The 22280-nt window shown below is 35.2% G+C and overlaps 1 protein-coding gene across 1 annotated transcript; it reads left to right on the forward strand.

Moving 5' to 3' along the window:
- Positions 1 to 1316: 1316 nt before the first annotated feature.
- Positions 1317 to 20276, forward strand: ODF2L (outer dense fiber of sperm tails 2 like). The gene is made up of 15 exons (XM_058843361.1): positions 1317 to 1663; positions 2059 to 2167; positions 4595 to 4657; positions 4888 to 4959; positions 6677 to 6793; positions 9544 to 9729; positions 11100 to 11209; positions 12667 to 12802; positions 13351 to 13461; positions 14663 to 14767; positions 15374 to 15520; positions 17405 to 17490; positions 17566 to 17728; positions 18639 to 18764; positions 19415 to 20276. The coding sequence occupies exons 1-15, from the start codon at positions 1317 to 1319 to the stop codon at positions 19541 to 19543; spliced, it is 2007 nt and encodes a 668-aa protein (XP_058699344.1). The 3' UTR covers positions 19544 to 20276.
- The last annotated feature ends 2004 nt before the right edge of the window (positions 20277 to 22280 follow it).

Below are 22280 nucleotides of genomic sequence, written 5' to 3' on the forward strand. Positions count from 1 at the left end.
AAGGCCTGTAATTATGTCATTGTGGAACTGCATGTCCTATTTCCTTTAATTATTTTCCACTCTGTGGATTGTGCCACTGTCATTAAAATGTGGTTTTGAGGACTGAAACTTTTAATTCATTCTTTGTTTAGGAGGTACAGAGTGCAATGCTAATTATCATGCTAATTAGCCCTCACTGCTGGATACTGCCTGCGTTATTTTATAAACTATGACCAGATTTTTTAGAAAATTGCAAAAAGTTACTGCTTTTTTTTTTTTTTTTTTTTTTTTTAATAAACCAATCTTATAGCAAGTTCTGGACAGCTAAAATTAAGAATTTTGTCTGAGGTGACTAGAGGGTACCAAAGCAACAGCTCATAATTGTGGTGCGGAAGCAAAGGTCTGTCAGAGATGGTGAATTCTCCGTTCTAGACTGTGGGTCCTATAGAGAACAAAGCCTTAGGCCTTTTGCACGTGCAAAGACAAAATCTCCTTCAGAATTCAGGTGCAATCGGGCGCTCACTCCACAATGGATAATGAAGTGATTTCACATCTACTTGAACTTAAAAGGTTGAAATTTAGCATTCATTTTCATTACCAGGCACACATAGCTAGGCAATATTCTCCAGAGGGAATATAAAGTGAGTAACTGCTCTCTGAAATTCCATTGCCAGTAACAGAAGAAAATACACATTGGCATGCTTACAAAGGATGCCAAAGGATGTGTTTGATTTTTATTTTGATTATTTATGTCAAGTTTTTTTTAATGTAAGTTGCTGACACTGCTATTACTCAGAATATTAAAAACTAACATTTCTATCAGTATGATTTTTTTAAACAAAATGTACAAATTATAATTATGTATATGTGTCTATGCACATATCTTCGTATGCATCTGTACAAATGATCATGTTTCTATCGCATGATCCCTCAGTTTTCCACAATTTATTATCTGAAAATGATCTTTATGTCTGTTGCAGTGTCTCAGATATTCTGTGAATTGCCGCCTCATCTAAACGTGATTATTTAAAAATATATGGCTTTTCTACAGTGTTTGAGAACGTATTGCCAAAACATCTTCACATACAGTCAGGTTACATGAATACTTAGCGTTTAACCTCAGGGGAAAAAAAAAAAAAAAAGTTAAAAATTAATGGAAACACCCAGAAAGAAATCATCTGAAGGACCTAAAGCTCCCCAGAAGTTTCCGAATTTCTTGTCCATCTGGGTCTGACAGTAACCTCCTGGGCACGTCACGGGCGAGTAAGGAGCACAGCCGCGTCTTGAGGCATCTTTGCATCCCAACCGCACACCCTCGTTCTCTCGGGGAAGGGCCGATGCCGCCTCGCCGGGCCCGCGAGGGTCTCCGGCCCGCACCGGCCTCAGGCGGGGGCAGTGGGTGCTCGCGGGGAGCGTCGGGCAAGGCCGGCCCGGGGAGGGCAGCACCCGGCAATGGCAGCGGCACCGGCAAAGGCAGCGGCAGCGTCAACGGCACCGGCAATGGCAATGGCAATGGCAGCGGCAGCGGCAAAGGCAGCGGCAATGGCAGCGGCAATGGCAGCAGCAATGGCAATGGCAATGGCAATGGCAGCGGCAATGGCAGCGGCAGCGGCAGAGGCAGAGGCAGCGGCAACGGCGCGTTGCTCCGGCAACGGCTCCAGGCGGAGAAAAGCGGCGGGCGCAGGTGGGAACCGCGGGAGAAGCGCTGAGGGGACACTGCCCACAGGAAAGGTGCTGGGGGGACACTGCCCACAGGAAAGGTGCTGGGGGGACAGTACCCACAGGAAAGGTGCTGGGGGGACACTGCCCACAGGAAAGGTGCTGGGGGGACACTGCCCACAGGAAAGGTGCTGGGGGGACACTGCCCACAGGAAAGGTACTGGGGGGACACTGCCCACAGGAAAGGTGCTGGGGGGACAGTGCCCACAGGAGCGGTGCTGAGGGGACACTGCCCCAGAGGAGCGGTGCTGGGGATACACTGTCTCTCAGGAGCGGTGCTGGGGGGACAGTGCCCCACAGGAGCGGTGCTGGGGATACACTGTCTCTCAGGAGCGGTGCTGGGGATACACTGTCTCTCAGGAGCGGTGCTGGGGATACACTGTCTCTCAGGAGCGGTGCTGGGGGGGTGACTCGCGGGACACCCCAGGGGCGGGAGCTGCCGGCAGCGGGCGTAGAGGCCTTTGGTGAGGTGAGAGCCCGAGCGTCGGCCCTGGGCGAGGGCTGGCGTTGAGTGACCTGTGCTCCTGAGCCTCCCGCTCTGTGCTGGGGAGCGTGGAAGAGGGAAATAGCAATTGCGAGCTTTACTTTGTCCTTTGAGTGTACTCAGTTTTCTGCTGTGGAAGGATTTGCTTTCTGCGCACTGTATTTGTGAATTCAGTGGTAAGCAATTGCAAGTTGTGAATTCTTGTGGAAGATTTCAGGCACATTAGCTGTGTTACATCTCTGTGACTGGGGTTTACTTGGTCCAGTCCAGTAGTCCCACTGTAGTGGGAACAACCTGGCACGCCAGTAATGTTCCAGTTACTGATGCACAGAACATCAATATATATTAACATATACTGTGTTGTTATACAGCATTAAATCAAAATGTCATCATCATCACAATCATCTTTGTCTCTACCTGTATGTGACTGTACTGCTCCTTCATTGAACTTTGATCTTCAGGAAAGGTTTATTCTTCTTCACACTGTTGAGGCAAGTTCATTCTGTTCCTTCTAGGCTTGATTTTTTAAATTGTATTTGTTTTGTTAAAAAGGTTAAAAATATACTTCCTAGTTACAGGCGTGAAGTAGGTGGTATTTCAAAAAATGGTTAAGTTACAGTGCTATACATAGCAACAGTATACTGAAACTATGGTGGAATTATTATTTGTTCTTTTCTGCTTCCATTGATTAACTATGATAAATGAAGCATGATATTTAATCTTCCAAGGTGTTGTTTTCACTGGAAGTAATTAAGTTCATGAACTTGGTTTTAGTTGTATGTCCAGGAAAAAGATACAGAGAGTTGCACTGTGTTACACAAGTTGAGGTTTGCCAGGAAATCTAATCCTGTAATAAAACAAGACACAGACATATAAAAAATAATATATATATATATATAAAATTAATAAAATATGTATATATATAATAAAAAATAAAAAAGAAAATATGTAAGGCATGAACATAGAATCAATGGAAATGTACGTTTCTTACACTAGTCTGAAAGAAATGTTTAGTCATATCATCTTCTTTATTAGATACATTGTGGGAAGATGTTTCTGTTATGTCCAGTGCACTAGGAAAGTTCCTAAAAATTTGGAAGGAGTTTGTTGAACAATGTTGGTTAAAACAGGAGGTGGACCTGAGTGAATTCCTGTATAAGAATGGACATGTGGAACTCACATAGAAACCTGATGGAGTGAAGAATGTAGATTTCTCTTAAAATTAAATGTGATTTGTCATTACTGACTTTTTAAACTCTCTTTCAGAAGCTAACAAAATGGGTGTTTATTTTTTAATTTTGCATTTAATCTTAATTTTCAGGTTTTGACAGACATTGCTAGTTGAATTACAAGCATGAGTCATTCTGTTGATCATTCAACAAAAAAAAAGTTCATAAAGAACAAACTGCGGGGAAGACTATTTCCTGAGAATGGAAAGACAGTATGAGTAACTTAGGTTTCCAGTCACTTCTCAATTCTGGGATGCCTTCTAAGTATTTTTGCTGATAAATCAGTGTCAGGTCACAAAACACCATTCTTGTTTATATATTATTTTTTGCTGACAGCAAATCTGACTCAGTGTAGTCAGGAAAGATTAGGACTTCTGCTGAATACAATTTTAAAAGTTTGCTGTGCATGCAAAGGTGGAAACCTGGACACAGAATTGAGGTTCGTGAACTGACTTTACAGATAGGCATGGGATCGAGATTACAGAACATTATGAGGAATTATATGCAGGCCAGAATAAGATGAAGGAGTTGTAGTCAAATCTTGATACCAAAGTTTCCAGCTTGAGTTTGTGGGTTTATCTTCTCATTAGTGAAATTAAAATATTTTGGATTTACAGTCTGAAAGCCACACAAATCTCCCTTTTTAAAACAGAAAGTTATTCACACACACGCACAATTGTAGACTTCAAAACAAAAAGTTTAGTTGACAATATCACGGGCACATAAATTCTACAGAGTTAATTCAAATTGATTTTTGTGATCTTCCAGCTTAATGCTTTCTGGTTCAGTCTTCAAATTCTCCTAACTAGTTGAGGCTCCTGAAAGGCTTTAGCACTTAGTATTAGTCTTTGAAATATTGTGAATTCTACAGATGCTTTCACCCTTTAATTACATGCTTAAATAACACTTATCTATGGCATGTAGAGCATTCTAGATAAAATGAAGAAATAAATAGGTATATGGAATAACACTGTTTTTTTTCTTCAGCTATAAAGTCCATGCACAAAATAAATTGAATCTTTAAGGTTTTAACCACCAAATAAGTAGCTTTTGAGAAGGTGAACTTTTCTAGTCATATGTACCAGGATTGAAAATGTAGCAAACTATATGTAACTGATTGAAAACCATTGAAAAATACAAAATCAGTTATAATCAGAAATTTTCAATGTTTCCTGTGCTGCAGTTAAACAGTAAAAACATTGACACTTGGATGCAGGAGTTAAGTGAAAGAGAAATCCAGAATACCGTAAGTAAATTAAAATTTTATTCTCTTTGTTCTGTGCTAAGGATCTGAAATTTGCTAACTAATTGTCATACAATTTCCAGTAAGAGTGGCAAAGTGGGAGTATTTGTGATTTACCATCACAATATGGAATCTTAGTTTTACATCTGAAATGTTCATCACTGTGCATTGCTGATGCTTTGTTGTATACAGACATTAAAATAATTTCTTTGTTATTTTTTTTCTCCATGAAGAATCTCAGGAAAAAAATACTTGAAAGGGAGAAACAAATTAGAGAACTTTCATCCATGCTTCAGTGTGAAAAAGTGAGTGACCAGTTCCATTAGAACGAATATTTTCTTCCAACATACTAGATTCCTAATTAAAAAATATAAATTTTGGGTAAAAAATTTATTTAAAAGACCTATGAAACAAGTAAAATCCTGAAAGGTGTTTCCTACAGAATTATCTTAAAACAATTAAAATGGTATTCAAACCAACTAAGGATACAGTTATCCTTAACACTAATATCCCAAGGTGGTTTTGACTTCTCATTTACTGATTTGCAATATTTTGGGGAAAAAGTACTTATAAAGAATAATATGGAGTAAACGAAACAGGTACTGTTCACAGTTTCCTTGGCTCTTTTAGGAGAGGTAGTACAGACAGCAGAGCTAATTTCATCAAAGGCTGACAAGTCTGGCAAGAGCTCATTCATTCTTTGCACCTAAAGAAGGGGCTCAGTGCAAGAACAACACAGGAAGGGAAGAATTGTCCTGTATAAGAGGGTACTGTAAAAGTTGGAAAGTTACTTTTCTGATAATCTGGCAATGTGTTACAGAGTGAACACCTCCGGTGCACTTTGTGTATGTGGTTCAGCGTTAGTGAGGGACAGTTAGTGGGCTCAGTTACACCTTTAAGGGGACAGCAGTGTACTTTGGTATTTTTAACTCCTTGCGGGTTTTTAAGAACCATGGTTCTTCCTTAAGAGTTGTTTTATTTTTGCTTAACCAAGTGAACATATCACTTGGCTGCTGGGATAAACTTAACCAGCTGGTCATAATTGCCTGTGGGGGCTCTTGTCATGTCTTTATCTTGAAATGAAGGAGCACATTTTCATGGAAAAATCTTTTTGCTTGAGAATAGAAACGCTGAACAGAAAAGCCTACAAAAATTCTGAAGACCCCAATGCCAGCAGACCTCAATGTTGATGGGATCTATGTGGCATACCATGCCCCAGCTAGAGACTACCTAATGTTGAACAATTTAGGGTACCTAGCATTGGAAAGGATAAATAATTTTCAATGCTATCCCCTTGTTCCTTCTTACATTAATTTCAATAAATGACATTTTCATCAGCAATTGACTGAATCTTCCTTTCTTACTGGTATCTATAATGAACACTTCCATTGGTATGTTCTTTTAGTCTCTTTCAGTCTATACTGATAATACGATACTTTTCTACATTATTACTTCTTAGTTAAAATGAGCCAAAGGAATCAAGTTGAAAGAAATTTCATAGAATCATCTGAGTTCTGGTGACATAAGTTTCCTTTTCCCTTATGATTTAGGTATCCCCCAAAATTAGAATTGAATTAAATGTATCAATAGTTATAGTAGGAGATGGTGGTCTTTGGAATTTAATGAAGGTCAGTTGAGGTTTAACTAGTCAGAGTACAGCTGATGAGTGTGGCTGAATGTTAGTCATCCTGCCAGCTGGATGCCTTGGTTTAGCCTTGATTTCTGAGTTCATGCTTCCAGGCCTTATTCCTGCTACTTAAACTCAGATTAAATATGATGCAATAATTATATGTAAATTGTTTCAAGTTGGTGATTTCTGTTAAAATACAGTTAATTAATAAATTAACAATTCTGTTAATACAGTTACTAGCAAGTTATTGCTTGTGAATATACTTGTAGAACATGTTTTATCTTTTCCAGGTTTTGAGGACATTCAGTTAGAAACTATGGCATAGTAGAAAAAAATACAGAGAGCATCATACAGAATAGTCCAATAAATTTGTGTTTGTTTATCTTTCTTAGATCAATACACAGAAAGTAGATCACCTGTCAAGATCAGTAAAGGAAGTACAAGCTTACCTGCAGTGTCAGATTGAAAGAAAAGAAGCAGAAAATGATGAATTAAAAGTGAAAATACAGGTCAAAATAATTTTACTTGTGTTTGAGTTTATTAAAAAAAAAAAAAAAAAAGGAAAACACTGCTGTGGCCTGTTTTGAAAATCAAATTATTGGTAAAAGAAAAATCCATAACAGTTAAAATCATAAGTATTTATGTTTTGCAAGATCTGCCTGACCACACTTTTATTTGCAAGGTTGTTTGTTTCTTTCTTTTCTTCTTTTCTCCACTTATGCACACTTGTACAGTTCTGGTGAAGCAAAGTGAAACATGCATAGAAGTGTTTGCTCACCCACTTAACCGCACTGTCTAGAGGACAGTCTCCATATGGTCAAGAGATAAGCAAGTCCTTATGGTGACTTTCTGTTCTAAGAGAGCAGTGACAGCCACACCCTATTCCCTCTTATTGTCTGTGAGGAATCGATAAGTCTCTTAATACTGACTGAAAGTGAAACACTTAAGACTAATGCCTAGTTTCACTTTGTTTAAGGTAGGTAAAATTATTTCTATTTTCTGTTCTAAAAAGCACAAGTTAAATTTGGGCATTTGTATCAGTTACTGCCTTTAGAAAAAGACAAGGAGGCGGTCATGTGTGAAAGGCTGGAGCTGTATGTGGCCTCAGAATATGAATATATGAAGCTTGTCAAGAACATAAGCATGAATGAGAAAACATTGGCTAAAAACAATGTATTTCTAATTTCCAAACTTTTTTGCTAGCATATATCCCCTGCTAATTGAATCATTTGAGATTGTTACCTAACCTATATCAAGGCTGTTTCAAATCACATGTCTGTGTCTGCATAAATGCTTCATGTTTTCTTCTAAATAAAAAGTACTTTCTTGTTCTACCTACTATAATTATAGAATTCCAGCATTTTCATTAGATAAAATAACTTGATATACAACTCTATTGTCATTCAATCTCTATTTGAAAGTTTTATTCACTTTCAAAAATTGCCGAAGTAATTTTCTAGCTTAAATCCTGGAGATGATTTTGCTAATAACTAGATAAAAGCTTGCAAAACCTTAGCATTACCCCTACAAAATTAGTTCTCAATTGGAATTTACCTCAGCCACTAATTCCCAAAGCACTTATTCTTAGTGTGATTCTGACCTCCTGTGGTTATAATAGGGGATAGCAGCTGTTTACTTATACCGACAGATAATGAAATCTGTACATAGACTGTTTGCTGTGTTTATTGAAGGTGTTTATCCACCACCTCAACTCACATCTTTGGTTATTAGGTGCCCTGTAAGCATTTATATAGGAAAACTACTTCTTACACATTTGGGTGTTTTTTTGTAATTTCCTTTTTTTTAAAGTAGTACTTTTGCTTTTTGGTGAATCCCAGTACCTGAGATCATCTTTCACTTGGAAAACCACATACATTTTGCTTTGATTGTGTAAAATTTTTGGGGCCATTAGCAGGAGCTGTACTGAGAGATATCCCCTCATGCATCATATGCATATTTTATAGCAACTGACAATGAGTATCTTGAATAAAGCTGGCACATTCACATAGTCAGTAGCTAACTAGTAGAACATAATGTAGTGTCAGTCCTAGGCTAAAAGAAAGGGAACAAATGCATTAATCATTCCTACAATTAGGATATTTGTCACTGAACTGAGAAAGCTGACACTGCTGGCTTACCTGCATTGCTGGAGTTTGGTGGAAGAATAGTGAGAGATATGAACACCATTTACACTTGTCTTTATGAAAATAATTGTCTATTGGTAGCTTGGTCATTTTTGATGACTAAGTGGATCTGAGATTCTCCTTGAGCAGATGCTGGTACTGCTATTAATGAATATCATCATGTAGTGTTTTAACAACTGTTGTTGTTTTCCATCCATATTTATGTGGTATATAGATGAAAAATGTGAGTCATGAAGTTAGAGAGATCAACTTCCTGTGTGGAATGGGATCAGTCTCCATCAGAATGATGTAATCATCTAGTTAGTCAGAAATAATAACAGCAATTGAAAAGACAATATAATGGCAATTGTAGAGCCCAGTTCCCATCTTGGCTGCTTTGTACATGTTTCATAGTATTATGAAATGCATTAACATGCATTTCTGCTTCTTTGTTTATAAAAAATACTTTCTTCACTAAATAAAACTGTGTCATTAATAAAGTGTGCATTTTATGTATAGAAAAAATTCAGAGATCTTGCAAGAAAATAGTATATTGTCATAATACATAAACTAAAAAGCCCAGCCTTTCCTAGCTTACTGACTTTAAAAAAACACAAATCTAAGATATTAACTTTCATAATAAAATTTCATATATAGTCATACAGCCTATCTCCAGACCTAGTAGGTATGTGTCTAGATTCAGAGCACATGCTCTAATACATCAGTGCATATCTCTGGTAGCATCACTAAGGTGATATTCTATAGAAATAGTCTGATGAAACCATCTAATTATCCTCCTCATAAATGGATTTAACATCCATACCATGCCTTCTACATGGAAATTCTGCATCCATTTCCACGAGCACGCAGACATGGTTAGATTACTGTCTTTTCCCCTACTGTTGCCTGCTCCTGCACCTTCTCAGACTTTTCTTTTCATCTTTTTAATGACTTTCTCTCTGTATTTTTCTTGTCTACTGTTGTACTTAGCTAGCTCCTTGTATCAACCGCAAGATTTGAGATACCAAGATTATATGGAAACAGATTATAAATGTAACAGTCTTCCTAATTATTTTTTAGCTCAAAATTATCTGTAAGGTTTAGAATTTGAAGAGTTGATTTTAATTATGCTGCAGACTCTAGAAAATAAAATAGCAGAGTGGGAACATCAAATTGGTGAATACAAGTACCAGAAGTTAGCCTTAAAGGAAACAAATGAGAAAAGGAAGATTGCTCTGAAAAAAGCAATAAGGTCCCAGAAACAAAGAGCTCAACACTTAGAAGAATCCGTGAAGGATGTAACTGCTAAAATAAGAGACCATGTGAGTGACTATGCTGTGAGCAATGTTGTGTTGTATTGTTTGAAACTGAACAACTGAAAGTCTTTCACTTGTGGAAAATAGAAAAATGTATGCTGTGTTTGTATGCCTTTATTTTGTTGCTCGTTTGTTAAAGAAAATGTTGCTATAGAGGTCATGAAAGCTGTTACTATTAACTGCCTTTGTTTTGTTAAAATTTAGTAATTGTCTTAAGTCATGAGGTTGTACATTTTAAGCTGCAGGAAGTAAGAGGAGTGTCATCAGCTTTTGGTTAAACCTCTCCTGGTCTTCCTTCCTGTTAGTCTCTATGGATAGACACTGACTAACTCAGAAGCACAGTGTACTAACTGAGAATCCATGACAGATTTGAAGCGTTAGTTTTCTTTATTTATTAATATGTGATGTCTCATGTGGTTACTTAGCTTTCTGTTTCTAAGCTGCTTGCTCTGAACCTTTTCAAAATCCAAGCATAAAACTTCTTCCTTAGTCCAAATTGTTCCTTGGAATCTTGCTTTGCTTGTCAAAGGTTTGTAATTGTTCAAAAAGGCCAGTTACATCAGAACTGTGCTTATTGCCCTATTTGGATTTCCTAATAAGAATTAATTTTCATACTCTTAGATGTGTTTTAATAGTTTTGGATATGTCAGTATTAAAGATACATTTTTCCACTTAGTGTACCAGGAGAGGATTAATAATGGTTTTTGAATTCTTGGATCTTTGTGAGAAGACAGTAGTGGATCTTTAACTAAAACTAGCAGTACAGAGGGACAGCAACTACCTCCTGAACTTCTCCACGTCTCCATGTTTTGTAATCACACCTGTTTTCCTCCTTTATTGAAAACCTGGTGTACTTTCAATATAGCATGTGTTGGTTAGTTATCCATATTAATTTAAGGAATTTTACCTAATGTTTCATTTCTTACCTAGAAATTCTTAAAAATTCTTAAAATATTTTGGCACAGTTCTGTTTGTTTGTTAATCAATGTAATTTATATGTAGTTCAGATGTATTGAAGACAATTTTCTTGGTAAGAAAAGATTGTCATCTTAAATTTTGAATTCTACAGTTGATATAAAGTATCAGTGTTTAACTATGTCTCTTCCTTGAAAGTCTGTACTTGGATTTTTTAAAAATGTGGGTAATTTTGTTGATTTTATTTTGGTATGAGAGAAAATTTATATAAAATTTATAAAAATTTTATAATTTAAATTTATTTAAAATTTATATTAAAATTTATATGATTTTTACAAGTGAGATACAATAAAACCATGTTATATTAAAGAGCTCTTGTGTTTAGAAAAAACTGTAGAATTAAATGGCATTATTCAGTGGCATTCTTTTGTTACATAATTAATAATTTCTGCATTCCCTAGGAAGTTAAACTGTCTGAGATACTGTCAGCCTCCGATGTCTGGAAAAACCAGTATGATAGAATAGTTGAAGGAAAGACAATGCTAAAAGTTCAAATAGAAGATCTTGAGAAGTAAGTTGGACTGTTGGTATTTTTTGTTTATTTCTGTAGTCACAGTGTTGATATTTAGTAGTGCAATACTCGGTGTTGACAAAGTAAATGAGTTTATTAATATTTTAAAATTCTGAGCAGAATTTGGAAGTTGGAAATAAGAACAATTTTAAGATTTTTAGCCTCCTCTCTGTGGCATTTCACTTCTTTTAAAGTTTTATTCCCCTTTACCAATGAAGAACATATTATTTTTTCCTGCATACTTCTGATCAGCCTGAACTTGCTGGCAGCTCCTATGCAGCTCCACATAACCACTTATTTAATAACTGATTCAAGAGCTCAAGTGTTAACCCTTGTGTTTACAGAATAGAAAAGTTCTTTGTCTTCTAGGTCCTACTTCAGACTAGTGATGGCCAAATTATTTCAGTTCCACTTATCTCTCACCTCAGTAGAGGATAGAGAATGGTTCCTCCCAGATGCCATTCAAACAATTCACTCATGTAAGGAAAAGCAGAAAAAAATTACCCAACCTTATTCAAACTACACAGTCAAATCTTAATGTACATGAAGGATATGATATTTTTTGGGCAGACAATGAAAAATATCCTTTTACCATTTCTATTGGTAGAAATATGGACTATAATTTAAACCAGCAAAAGAAACTGTTAGATTCTAGGTCTGAGAAAATGTTTGTTTCACAAAGAACTTGATTCATGCTTAAGTATTTAACAGCTCACGTTAAACTGGCTTCAATATTTTGGTTTTGTCCCAGAAAATCTGGCATTTCTGAAAATACTTGCAGTACAATTTAAAGTTTAACCAGAGTGCAGGTAGATGACATCAGCCCAGAAATTTTTCTAGCCCACTGTCAGTCCAGTTTATGTAAGAAGGCATCTAAGAAGGAATAAATACTCATTCTGCTTCAAGCTGTTTTCTGCTGTTTTCATTTCAGCTGAAAATACAAGTCTTTGCTTGAAATGTGCCATTCTAACCAGATTTGTTCTACTAAGCAGTGTGTGGCTGACTAAACAGCAAAACTAATTTTGTGAACTGTATTTACCAAAAAAAGGCAAAAAATGAGGCATAGCATAATTTTCTGCTTTTAATAATGGAAATAACATTACTAAAGTAGCTAAGGAATGTTCTTAGTAGGACATTATGTGATATACCCTATAAATTCAATATAATTACATTTTGTACAGTGTTCATATGTATAGTTCTATTGGAAGTATGATTTGGTGTTCTATAATTAAGCTAAGACCCCTTCCTTGGAGTAGAAGCTCTCCTCTTTCAGAGAGTTTATTTCAGAATATAAGTAGGTAATCCTTTCTTTGGATGTGTATATGCATTCCCCCTTATATATATATATATATACACACACACAATGAAGGAGAATGTGTTAAGGTTTGATTTAGTTTTCATAGTGAGAGTTTTGGAAGCATTGTGTATTATAGAGAACTTCTTACCTGTCTAACAAGTCAGATCAGAGGCCTGATGGAAGACATGGAAAAAAGGGAGGAATGGAGAAGAAACTCAGAAGAGGAAATTCTTGGAAAGCTAATTTCTGTTACCTCTGAAAATGAAAAGATTTACCTTGAAAACAGAAACTTAAAGGTGAGATGAGAAATCATTGTTGAATGGCTCTACAGTTCTCATACATTAATGAAGTATCCACGTTAATTCTCTTTGGACCTTCTGTCTAGAGAATCCAGACCTGCAGAATAAAGTTTGCCATCCATTTATAACAGTAAGAACAAATGAGATACTGAAAATTTTCCTGTAGAAATTTATGTCAAAGCTAGGAACAGGGTTATCTTGTGATATATTTGCTTAATCAGGATGCTGTTTATTTTACTGTTAATAGCTGTACAGTTTAAGTAGAAATTGTTCTTTTATGTTTGTTAAACTTTTTTTCAAATTAAAGAACTGAGTTTACCTCAATTATTAATTTCAATTTTGAAAGAGTTTACAGGTTTTGTATTGTATGTATTGTCCGATGTAAGTGTTCTCATGAGCTGACGAATTATAGACTATTTTGTTTGACAGGAAATACATGTCTGTCTTCCTAGTGCCACTAAGTCACTTGCTGGTAATATCATTCTGTAGAATGTGTTATTTTAGTAACACTCTTAAAATTTTTATATTTTCTATTTTTGGTCCAGGCTTGCCTTGCTACTTTGGAGAAAAGTACAGTGTCTGTTGAATATGAGTTGCTATATCTGCAAGAAAAAGCAAAGCTTCAGGAAAACCTTGTAGAACAGCGCAAAAATGAGGTGACTTAACATGTTTCAAATCAAGTATGTTTTTTTTAATTTGTGAGCCATTTTGAGGAAATGATAAAGGTTTTGTTTGTAATAACCCATTTTGTTGGCATGGGGATTGTAATATTTTTGTAATATTGAGTATGAAAGAAGGAAGTGCTATTAGAGACCATATCAAAGAATAGTCTCCACACTGTTACAAGTAAATGTTGTCTATACTGAATTGTGTGGAACCCACTAGAAGCTCATTGAAGCCAACAATTACAAACTTGCTTTGACAAGATTTGCTTCCTAAAAAGCAGATTAGTGACCCCAGTAAACTAGATATTTTAAAAGTTGGAGTCTTATGTCTTCAGTGGATATACCAATGATATTTTACCTCTACTTGGCCATATTTTATCTTCATATTCCTAAGAGCATATCAGTATTCAAGTAAGTCCAAGAAATTCAAGTTCATTCAAGAAGTATGTATTAGGGTTAGGGTTATGACTATAGGGTTATATGAGTTCCTATATTTCAGTAGGTAAATCCACGTAGAAATACCAGTGAAACAAATAAACCAAACTTAAAATGGGCTTCTTATCAATTTGGTTTTTGTATTTGGCTTTATTCACACAGAAATTTTAGAACGTTGATTCAAGTATGTATCTATTTTTGTTATAGTATAGACACAATTTCACTGACATTCTTCACTTATTTCTTTTTTAAATGGTTGACAAGAGAAAAGAAAGACATGATACAAAATCTAGAGTAGAGCCAGAGCCTTGTCTTTGGAATGCATCATCACAACTGAAGTTACTGCCAGCTTTAAGATGGCAGATGTAGCTCCAGGTAACAGCCAGCCTTAAGCAGCGAGTGGAGTGAAATTCCCTAGCTCAGGGCTGTAGTGACTCCAGATGGGAAGTGTCAGTGATAGCTGTTATGTGGGGAGAGAGGTGTGAGTGACGCTGGCTGCTTCTACAGCACAGCTGTAGCTCATTCTCCATTTTTGATAACATACTGCTGATATAACAGTGCTCTTTACCTGGTAACCCTTTTATACTTGCTGTGAAATGTAGGATAATTAAAATAAATAACTTCAAATAATGGCAAACTTTAAGATACCATTTAGAAGTCAAAGGTTTTCCTTTATGTTTCATACTAATGATTCTATCTTTTCTATATTTACATGAAGGACCTTGCAAATATATGTGAAAAATGTATGTTGTCCTAGGTACAAAAAAGACAAATTGCAGTAGAAGAATTGAAATCCAGATATGAAGCAGTCTTAAATGAAAACAAAAAAATAACAGAAAACAAATGCTTAGAATTAGATAAGGTAAGTTTTGCAGTAATGAAGAATGTTTCCAAACAATTCTGAAGGATACAGATCTTTTCTACATTTTTGTGGTCTTATTAGAAGTCACAAGGTACTGTTTCTTGGTTTTAAATTTCTGAGAGTTTTACTAAATGTTATCTAAAACAGGTATTTATGGATACTATACAATAGCAAACAAGTGAGCAATGATTCCTACTGCGATGACTAAGCAGTTTGGCTGCTATTTTAGAATTCCAGAATTCTTTTATCACTTTCAAAAATGTGATTTTATTGTGGATGATTTTGAAACTATGTTTTTGACAGAACAGCTGTGAAAGTTGTGGAAGCAAACCTACTGGAGGTGCTTTTTTTTAAGTAACAGTTAAAATGGAGACTCCATACAAATATGTGCTGTAAATTTTTCAGCAGATGGAGCTGAACACTGGAAGCAGCACATTCTTAAGCATCAGAAAAGAACTTGTATCTTTGTCAATATTTTATAAAATAGGGGATATGCAACTTGTGTAGAATTTTAGCTTCATTACCTACATGAAAACCCATTAAGTATTACAACAATTAATTTATGGTTCTACACTTACATTTTTCTCCTGTGGTGCTACTATGCAGGTGAGGGACAAAATGGAGGCTGAGTTAAAGGAGTTAGAACATGTTTATGACTTGCTGAAAGCAGCTGAGGAAAAGCAGCAAAAGCTTCTGTCCTGGGAAAGGATCCATGCACAGAAATGCAAAACCCTTAGGGAGCTGGAGCTTCAGGTGGTTAGAACATGCTGATTTCTAAAGATAAATGAGAAATTATGTGGAAAAAATCTGTGGGACATTTTTTACTATTGGCGTGTGTGACAGTGGTGAGCTTTCCTGTGTTATTTTCTTCATAAATCAAAAGCTTCTGTGGAAATAGCACAATGCAAACAAAACTGTTGCCAACTGTATTTATGTGAATTCATTATGTGGCAAGATTTGTTACTTTTAGAGTGAGTATATTCTTGATCTTTTTGAATACTTAGGTCCTGAGATGTGTTGCAGAATTCTTCCCTGGAAATAAATGCTAGTTTAGATATTGTTTGTATCTAGTAGAATAATTTAATTCTACATTAGTTTTGGTTTTAATGGCTAATTTATAAACCATACTGTATTTATTCAGATAAAGTATATTCTTGATGAGAGGTAACATTTTAATTATTGCAATTTTTAGCTGTATTTAATACTAACGCTTATATATTCTATAAATCCTGAAAATTAATTTTCCTTGACTCTTCTTTTCTGTTATATCAGTTTCAACGGGTAGATTTGGTGGATTTTTAGTTTTTTGTTGTTGTTTTTTTCATCTTTTTTTAATGTGCTTTTGAGTTAGAAGAGCACAAATTACAAAGGTTTTTAAATCAGAAGGGTGGGAAAGGGCCTTAATCATCCTGCTGTGTCTGTGGGAAAACTACAGCTGAAGCACAGTGAGTCTCTGTGGTCCTACAGACTTTATATAAAACATGGTCTTGATTTTTTATTTTTCCAGGAATGTCCATATACTCCTAAATCCATCATTGCTTGGCAAAGTACTTAAGCAATAATTAATTTTGAGGTGCAAAATTTATGTATCATATAAAATTGTGAATGTAATATATAATTTTAATCTAACTGCTTGTTCTCCTGAAAAAGTGCAAAGGAACCTCTTAAGTATAGCAAAATAATTGGGAATATAATCACTAGTCTGGTGTAACAGTAGTTGAATTTCAGCATTAATTCTTGGTGATGTCCTTTACCCTTGATTCTATGACCAGAATTTAGAAAAATTCATTTTGGAGAACCTCTCCTGGGTTCAGCTGGACTAATTTCTGCTACTACCACTCTACTACCTGAACAGCCTGCTATCCTAATAAGCACAATGAGGCAGATAAGCTCAAACTGCTGAATAGGACTGCTTGAGGTAGTTCAATGAATAGTCACCCCTTTAAATGATGGCACCCACAGGCTGCTGATGTGTCTGTTTATGGCTAACATGCTGTTGATGGGTGGTAGAAGGTGCAATAATCTCATTGCTACTGAGATTTGAAAGAAAAACGTGTAAAAGTTTGGCACTGGATGCTGGGCACAAGACTCTCTTCTTTCTTCCTTCAGCTTCTGCTGCTGATATATCACTTTTCATGGGCTTGATTGTCTTTTTTGATATTCACTTCTTTCTGAAATTCTTTGCCAGTGCTGCACTGTTCTTCTGTGATAACCATATGCATATGCAGTGTTATTTTTATGCCTCTTGTGACTGTAGTGTGAGGGAGCCTTTTTTGCTGGTCAGGTAGATCTGACCAATTCCTGATACACAAGGCTGCATGAGCAGCACATGGAGTTTTTCAGGCCTTTGTTACATAGCAGGTTTTCAGCCTTAAAGTGCTCACACAAAAATTTTGTCTCCAACTCTGGCTGTGTTATATTAATTTAAGAGAATTAGACAAGGTACAATAATACAAGGGTACACTTAATTGAATAATATAATATAATATAATATAATATGTTTGTCTGAATAAGCATAGCATTTATCTGAAATTACAGTCATATTCTTTGATTGATTTTAATAGACAGGCTTACTTTAGCCTAGTAAGATCCTGTATACAGGTCTCATCAGTTAGAAACAAATTGTCATTTTCACAGGGTAACCATAATGTAACTTCTATGGGCAATCTTTGCTTAGAAGAGGAGATCTGTAACATTCAGAAGATATATGAAGATCTTCAAAGGTAACTTGAAAAATCTGATGGAAATTAATTTTCTGCTATAGTAAATTACAATGCATTAATCTGTTCTGGTTAAAGGCAATTAGGTGAGGTGGAATATCAAAATGAAGAACTTGCTTATCAGCTCAGAAAAGAAGATGAGAATCTTCAGAGCAGTAAATTGCAGCTTGAAGAGAAAATTGCAGAACATAATGCATTAACCAGACAGCTTGAATCTGCTTTGGAAGAAGGGAGAAAAATGGTATTGGTGATTTAATACATCTCTCAATCTTGTTTGCTACTTTCTATTTAAAAATAGCATTAAAAATGAGTTTGAGAAAAAATCATGGGACAAGACTATTTTACATGTAGGGAGAAATACTAAAAAGTTACTGTGAATTTCTGCGTGTTTTAAATATGGATAGAATAATTAAATTTCCTTGTCAAGTTTGGATCCTATGGAAATAAATAACAACTTTCAGTTGACCAGTGTTTTATTATATTTTTTTCTTGACAAACCAAAATTCTTTAACCAGCTTATATTAAACCCCACACATATGGCTGAAAGTTTCTGTACAAAAGCTTAATCTTACTTTTTATTTTCTTTGTTATAGAAGCCCACAAGAACTTACGTGTTGAAAGCCTCTTTTAGAGGAAGAAATTGCATTCTTTCTACATTAAGCCAAATGTTTTCATTTGTAGAAATTATGCAAACAGTAAATGAAATTCAAGAGGAAATGTAGGAATTTAGATTATAGTGAATTATATTAGTTTAGTCAGCAAAATGTATAAAATTGTAATTTCACATTAATAAAGTAGAAATAACCATCTGATTTTTTTCAATAATGTCTGAGGATACTTCTTTGGTTTTGAAAAAACTAGAATTTTGGCTTAACTTGGAAATAAGGTAAGAAGTGTTCCACTCCCAGTAATATTACATTTTGTTCTAGATTGAAACAGCTTTCAAATTTAACCAGAATATTTCTCAGGTTTTTTTAATTCCTGGGCATGGGAAATAAATATTAGATGAAAGAATAGGAAATAAAGCTATTAATGCTAAGAGATAAGAAAATAATTTGATTTGGGCTTTAAGAGTAAATATATATGTAATATATCTATCTCATTTATAATTTATTTTGTATGTAATTCTTTCTCTTTCATTGTTTTTATAGGTAGCTGAAGAACAGGAAAAAATGTCATACAAGGAAAAAGCCTTTCAGACAAAACTGCTACTTCTTGAAGCTGAAGTGAGAAAGAGACAAGAAGAAAAAAACCAACTCCTCTGCTTATTTCACCATGTGAGTAAATAATGTTGTTTGTGATTTAAGAAGTCACTCACCATGTCACCATTTACAAAAACAAGTTCCTTTTACTGAAAACATACTAATGCAATTGATACATACTTTTAAGAACAGTAAATTAATTCAGCTTGACAATATATTTGTACATTGACGTTTCCCATCAACTTAGCAGATGTCCAGTCCAAATAAATCACTTGAATAATATTGAGTTTACAACCCTTACTCAGTCCAGTTTTCCCAGCAATAGAAAAATAAAAGAATATGTATGAAGTTGTAATTTCCCTCAGATTAATTGTTCAGTAAACATATCTAGGTTTGATTAGATACATAACAATTCCATAATGATGTCATGAGACCTTTTTTTCTTGAGTTAATGACAATAATCTGGATTTACAATTATTATAAATTATTATAGACCTTTTTTTGATTTTAAGTCTATGTCAACATGTTCAGTTCAGTTCTGACAACATAAACAAAAGCTTCAATCTTTTGAGGCCTTTTTTAGCACTTTCGCTTCTGTGGAGCCTTTGAAAACTTTTACAAGTAAATAAAGCTATAAAAAATAGGTACTTGTTGTCTTAGACTATTATTTTGATTGATTTATATATTATTTATAAGTTTCTATGCATTTTTCTTTTTTTCATTAGAATGAAAAGCACCATGAAGTCCGTTTGAAAGAGCTGGAGAACAGCCTACAGAAGTCAGAGAACAAGAACCAGAGCATCCAGAATTATGTGCAATTTTTGAAAGATGCATATGTAACAATGTTTGACTGAATTCTTTAATCTATTTTATAGTGAAGAAATCTGTCAAGATTGGGCTGCCAGTCTTGTTGGAGGCAAAGCCATTGAGATCTTACACTATTTTGCCAGTTTGAGTTCTATAAAGTTAGTTCTTCCTTAGGCAAACATCTGTTGTGCAGGAGAAACAGCCATTACTGTATATCCTAGTGGCTGGTCACACATGGGGAATAGAGCTGATATTCCTGGTATAAACCATTGTGTTATCCATGGCACAGAAGTGCAAAGGCCAAGTGCATGGCAGCAGCAGCAGGTGTGGATGTGTAGTATGCACACAAAATTGGTCTATGAATGTCCTGGGCTGTGAAATCTTACATGAGTCCTTTTAGTCAATGGTAAATGCAGGTCGTCACAGATTATCTTTCAATTCAATGATATCCAACCTATTAAAACAGGCAAAAATTGAGATCATTAGGTTCCTCCTTTCCCCCCCCTGCAGTTTAGCACCAATATAGCCCACACTGCTACACTGCATGGGAGAGTTGCCACCACAGCGCTGTTCCATCCAGCCGTTTTCCTCCACATCTCATTATGCTCAGGAATATACCATGGTAATATTTATAAGTAGGAAGACTTGTCAGGTACAGGTATAGTTTAAGCTCTGAATGTGCTGATATATCCTGATGACACAGCTCCAGTAAGATTTTTAAGTATTTGTTGGAGTTCAAGACCTGCTGTTCAGGAACACTGACTTGTGCTTCAGTTAAAACACGTGTAAATATTCAAAAATAGTACATTCAGTTAAATATATGTGATTTACAATGTGTACTTAAATAATATGTATTTTTTGACCAGAAAGTTTGCTCATGCATAGACAATACCCATTCTATTTAATTGTTAGTTATTGGTAATGTGTTGAATATGGACTTTTTTTTTGCAAATGCTTATCCATCTTAGCAAATATTGATGTGTACTAATGATCTGCTTCTGTGTACTTTTAAAAAATAAAATTGTCATGTATTCCATGTGACATGTTAGTACCAAATATTTATTTTAAATTTGGGGGGTTTGCATTACACACACAAATATTTGGATTCATTTAGTTCTGACTGTGCTACTTAGAAAATATCAAAACCTTTTTAAACGTCATCATGTATGAAGGAAAGAGTTCAGAAATAAATTGTTCAATCCAGTGCATGAGTGGTTTTCCAAAGCTCATACTGAAAAACTGTACACTTTTCACTGGGACATGATACAAAGATGTGCAGTAACTTGATTCTAGCCTATATTTTACTGTCCAGGAAATTAGATTTTTGTTTTTTCATTTTTAGGTTTTTTTTTGTTTCTTTTTGTGATTCTCCATTACCTTTTTGTTTGTTTGTTTGGGGTTATTTTTGCACAGTAGAAATAGGGCTGATAGTTATAAGAATCATTTGTTTTTCCTCAGCTCCTTTTTGAACTGGTGTTAGCTTATCATGTTTTTGGATCTTAAAAATTAATTTAGGACAAGTTATTGTGGATTATTTCTTTCTAGTAAAGAAAATAATAAAACTTTGTGTAACTACTGAAGGATCTGGCATTTACTTGAGATTGCTGCTTGTATTTTTAGTAACTGTGTAATGTATAGCTAAATTAGTTCTTGCCTTCTTCATTTTGCAGTATAGAAATCTGTGTGCTGCGCCATAAAATTCTTGGATAGAGTTGTACTTATTTGACTGCATTTTGGGATTCTACTATTTTTCTTTAAAGCAATTTATTTTTGCCATCTGCATCACATAGCAAAGTTACACAGTTTTATCATAAGAAATAGACTAATTATGCTTTTAAGGTTGTTGTCATATCTAGACAATTTCAGAAGCCTTTGGTATGGATGGTGTTGCCAGCATCTCACTTCTCAGCCTTTTTTCCAATGTGATTTTAATTTGTCGTTTCCCCCCCAAAAATGCTGAATATGCTGTTGCGGTTTTCAAACACAGTCAGATGAAACATCTTACTGCTGTAAGTATGGACAGAAAAAGTATGAAACCCAAAGTTCCTGGTCCATACTGTGCTTGCTTTTGTGATTATAATTTTAGTCAGATACTGTTCTTTCACAGGGCCCTTAGCAAGCAGGAATATTTCTCTTTGCAGTGCAGAAAGTCCTTGGCCAGAAAAGCAGTAATACCCAGAGATTCTGTATAAAAGTTTGACCATGCTTTCAGTGATGAGCTCTTCCAGTAGGAAGAGATGCTAGCTGGTTAAGAATAGAGCAGAGAAAGAAAAAAGAAAAAAAAAGATTAAAACACTATATTCTATATCCCAGTTTATTTAGATTTCCTGGTAAGAAGCTATTTTTACTGTAGGCCTACTAAGGTACACAGTCAAATGTACATTGTGTGTTGTAGAATTTTTTGATTTTGAAAGGATTTTGTAGTAATTTTTTGCAGAAGCTGGCTCAGTATGATCCAAGGTATGTAAGAGAACCCATGGCTGAATTGATGCCAAGGGTAATTCTTGTAAATCAAAGCAAAGCCACCAGCAGTGTTATAATATCCCCCCTCTATCTGTATATTGCTTCATTTTCTACCCATGTTAATTAATTAGGATTTGGTTTTGTTTTGGTTTGTGTTTGGGTTTTTTGTGTTTTTTTCCCTGTGGAGTTTTCCGGGAATTACTTAAGTGTGATTGCTGTGGATCTGCTTTATAATCAGCTTGTTCAGTCATCGATAGCTGGGTGAAGAGACACTCTGCCAGCAGGATATGTACGATTTGAAGGGATACTTCCTCTTGGCTG

Source organism: Poecile atricapillus, chromosome 7 (assembly GCF_030490865.1).
Source record: "Poecile atricapillus isolate bPoeAtr1 chromosome 7, bPoeAtr1.hap1, whole genome shotgun sequence".
NCBI lineage: Eukaryota > Metazoa > Chordata > Aves > Passeriformes > Paridae > Poecile > Poecile atricapillus.

What these genes read in the sequence shown, in the direction of transcription:
- ODF2L (XM_058843361.1), top strand. Translation starts at nt 1,317, where the DNA reads ATGCCGCCTCGCCGGGCCCGCGAGGGTCTCCGGCCCGCACCGGCCTCA. An exon ending in AAAGAGAAATCCAGAATACC is followed by an intron (nt 4,658 to 4,887) that starts GTAAGTAAATTA and finishes TTCTCCATGAAG; the next exon opens with AATCTCAGGAAAAAAATACT. An exon ending in TCCTCTGCTTATTTCACCAT is followed by an intron (nt 18,765 to 19,414) that starts GTGAGTAAATAA and finishes TTTTTTCATTAG; the next exon opens with AATGAAAAGCACCATGAAGT.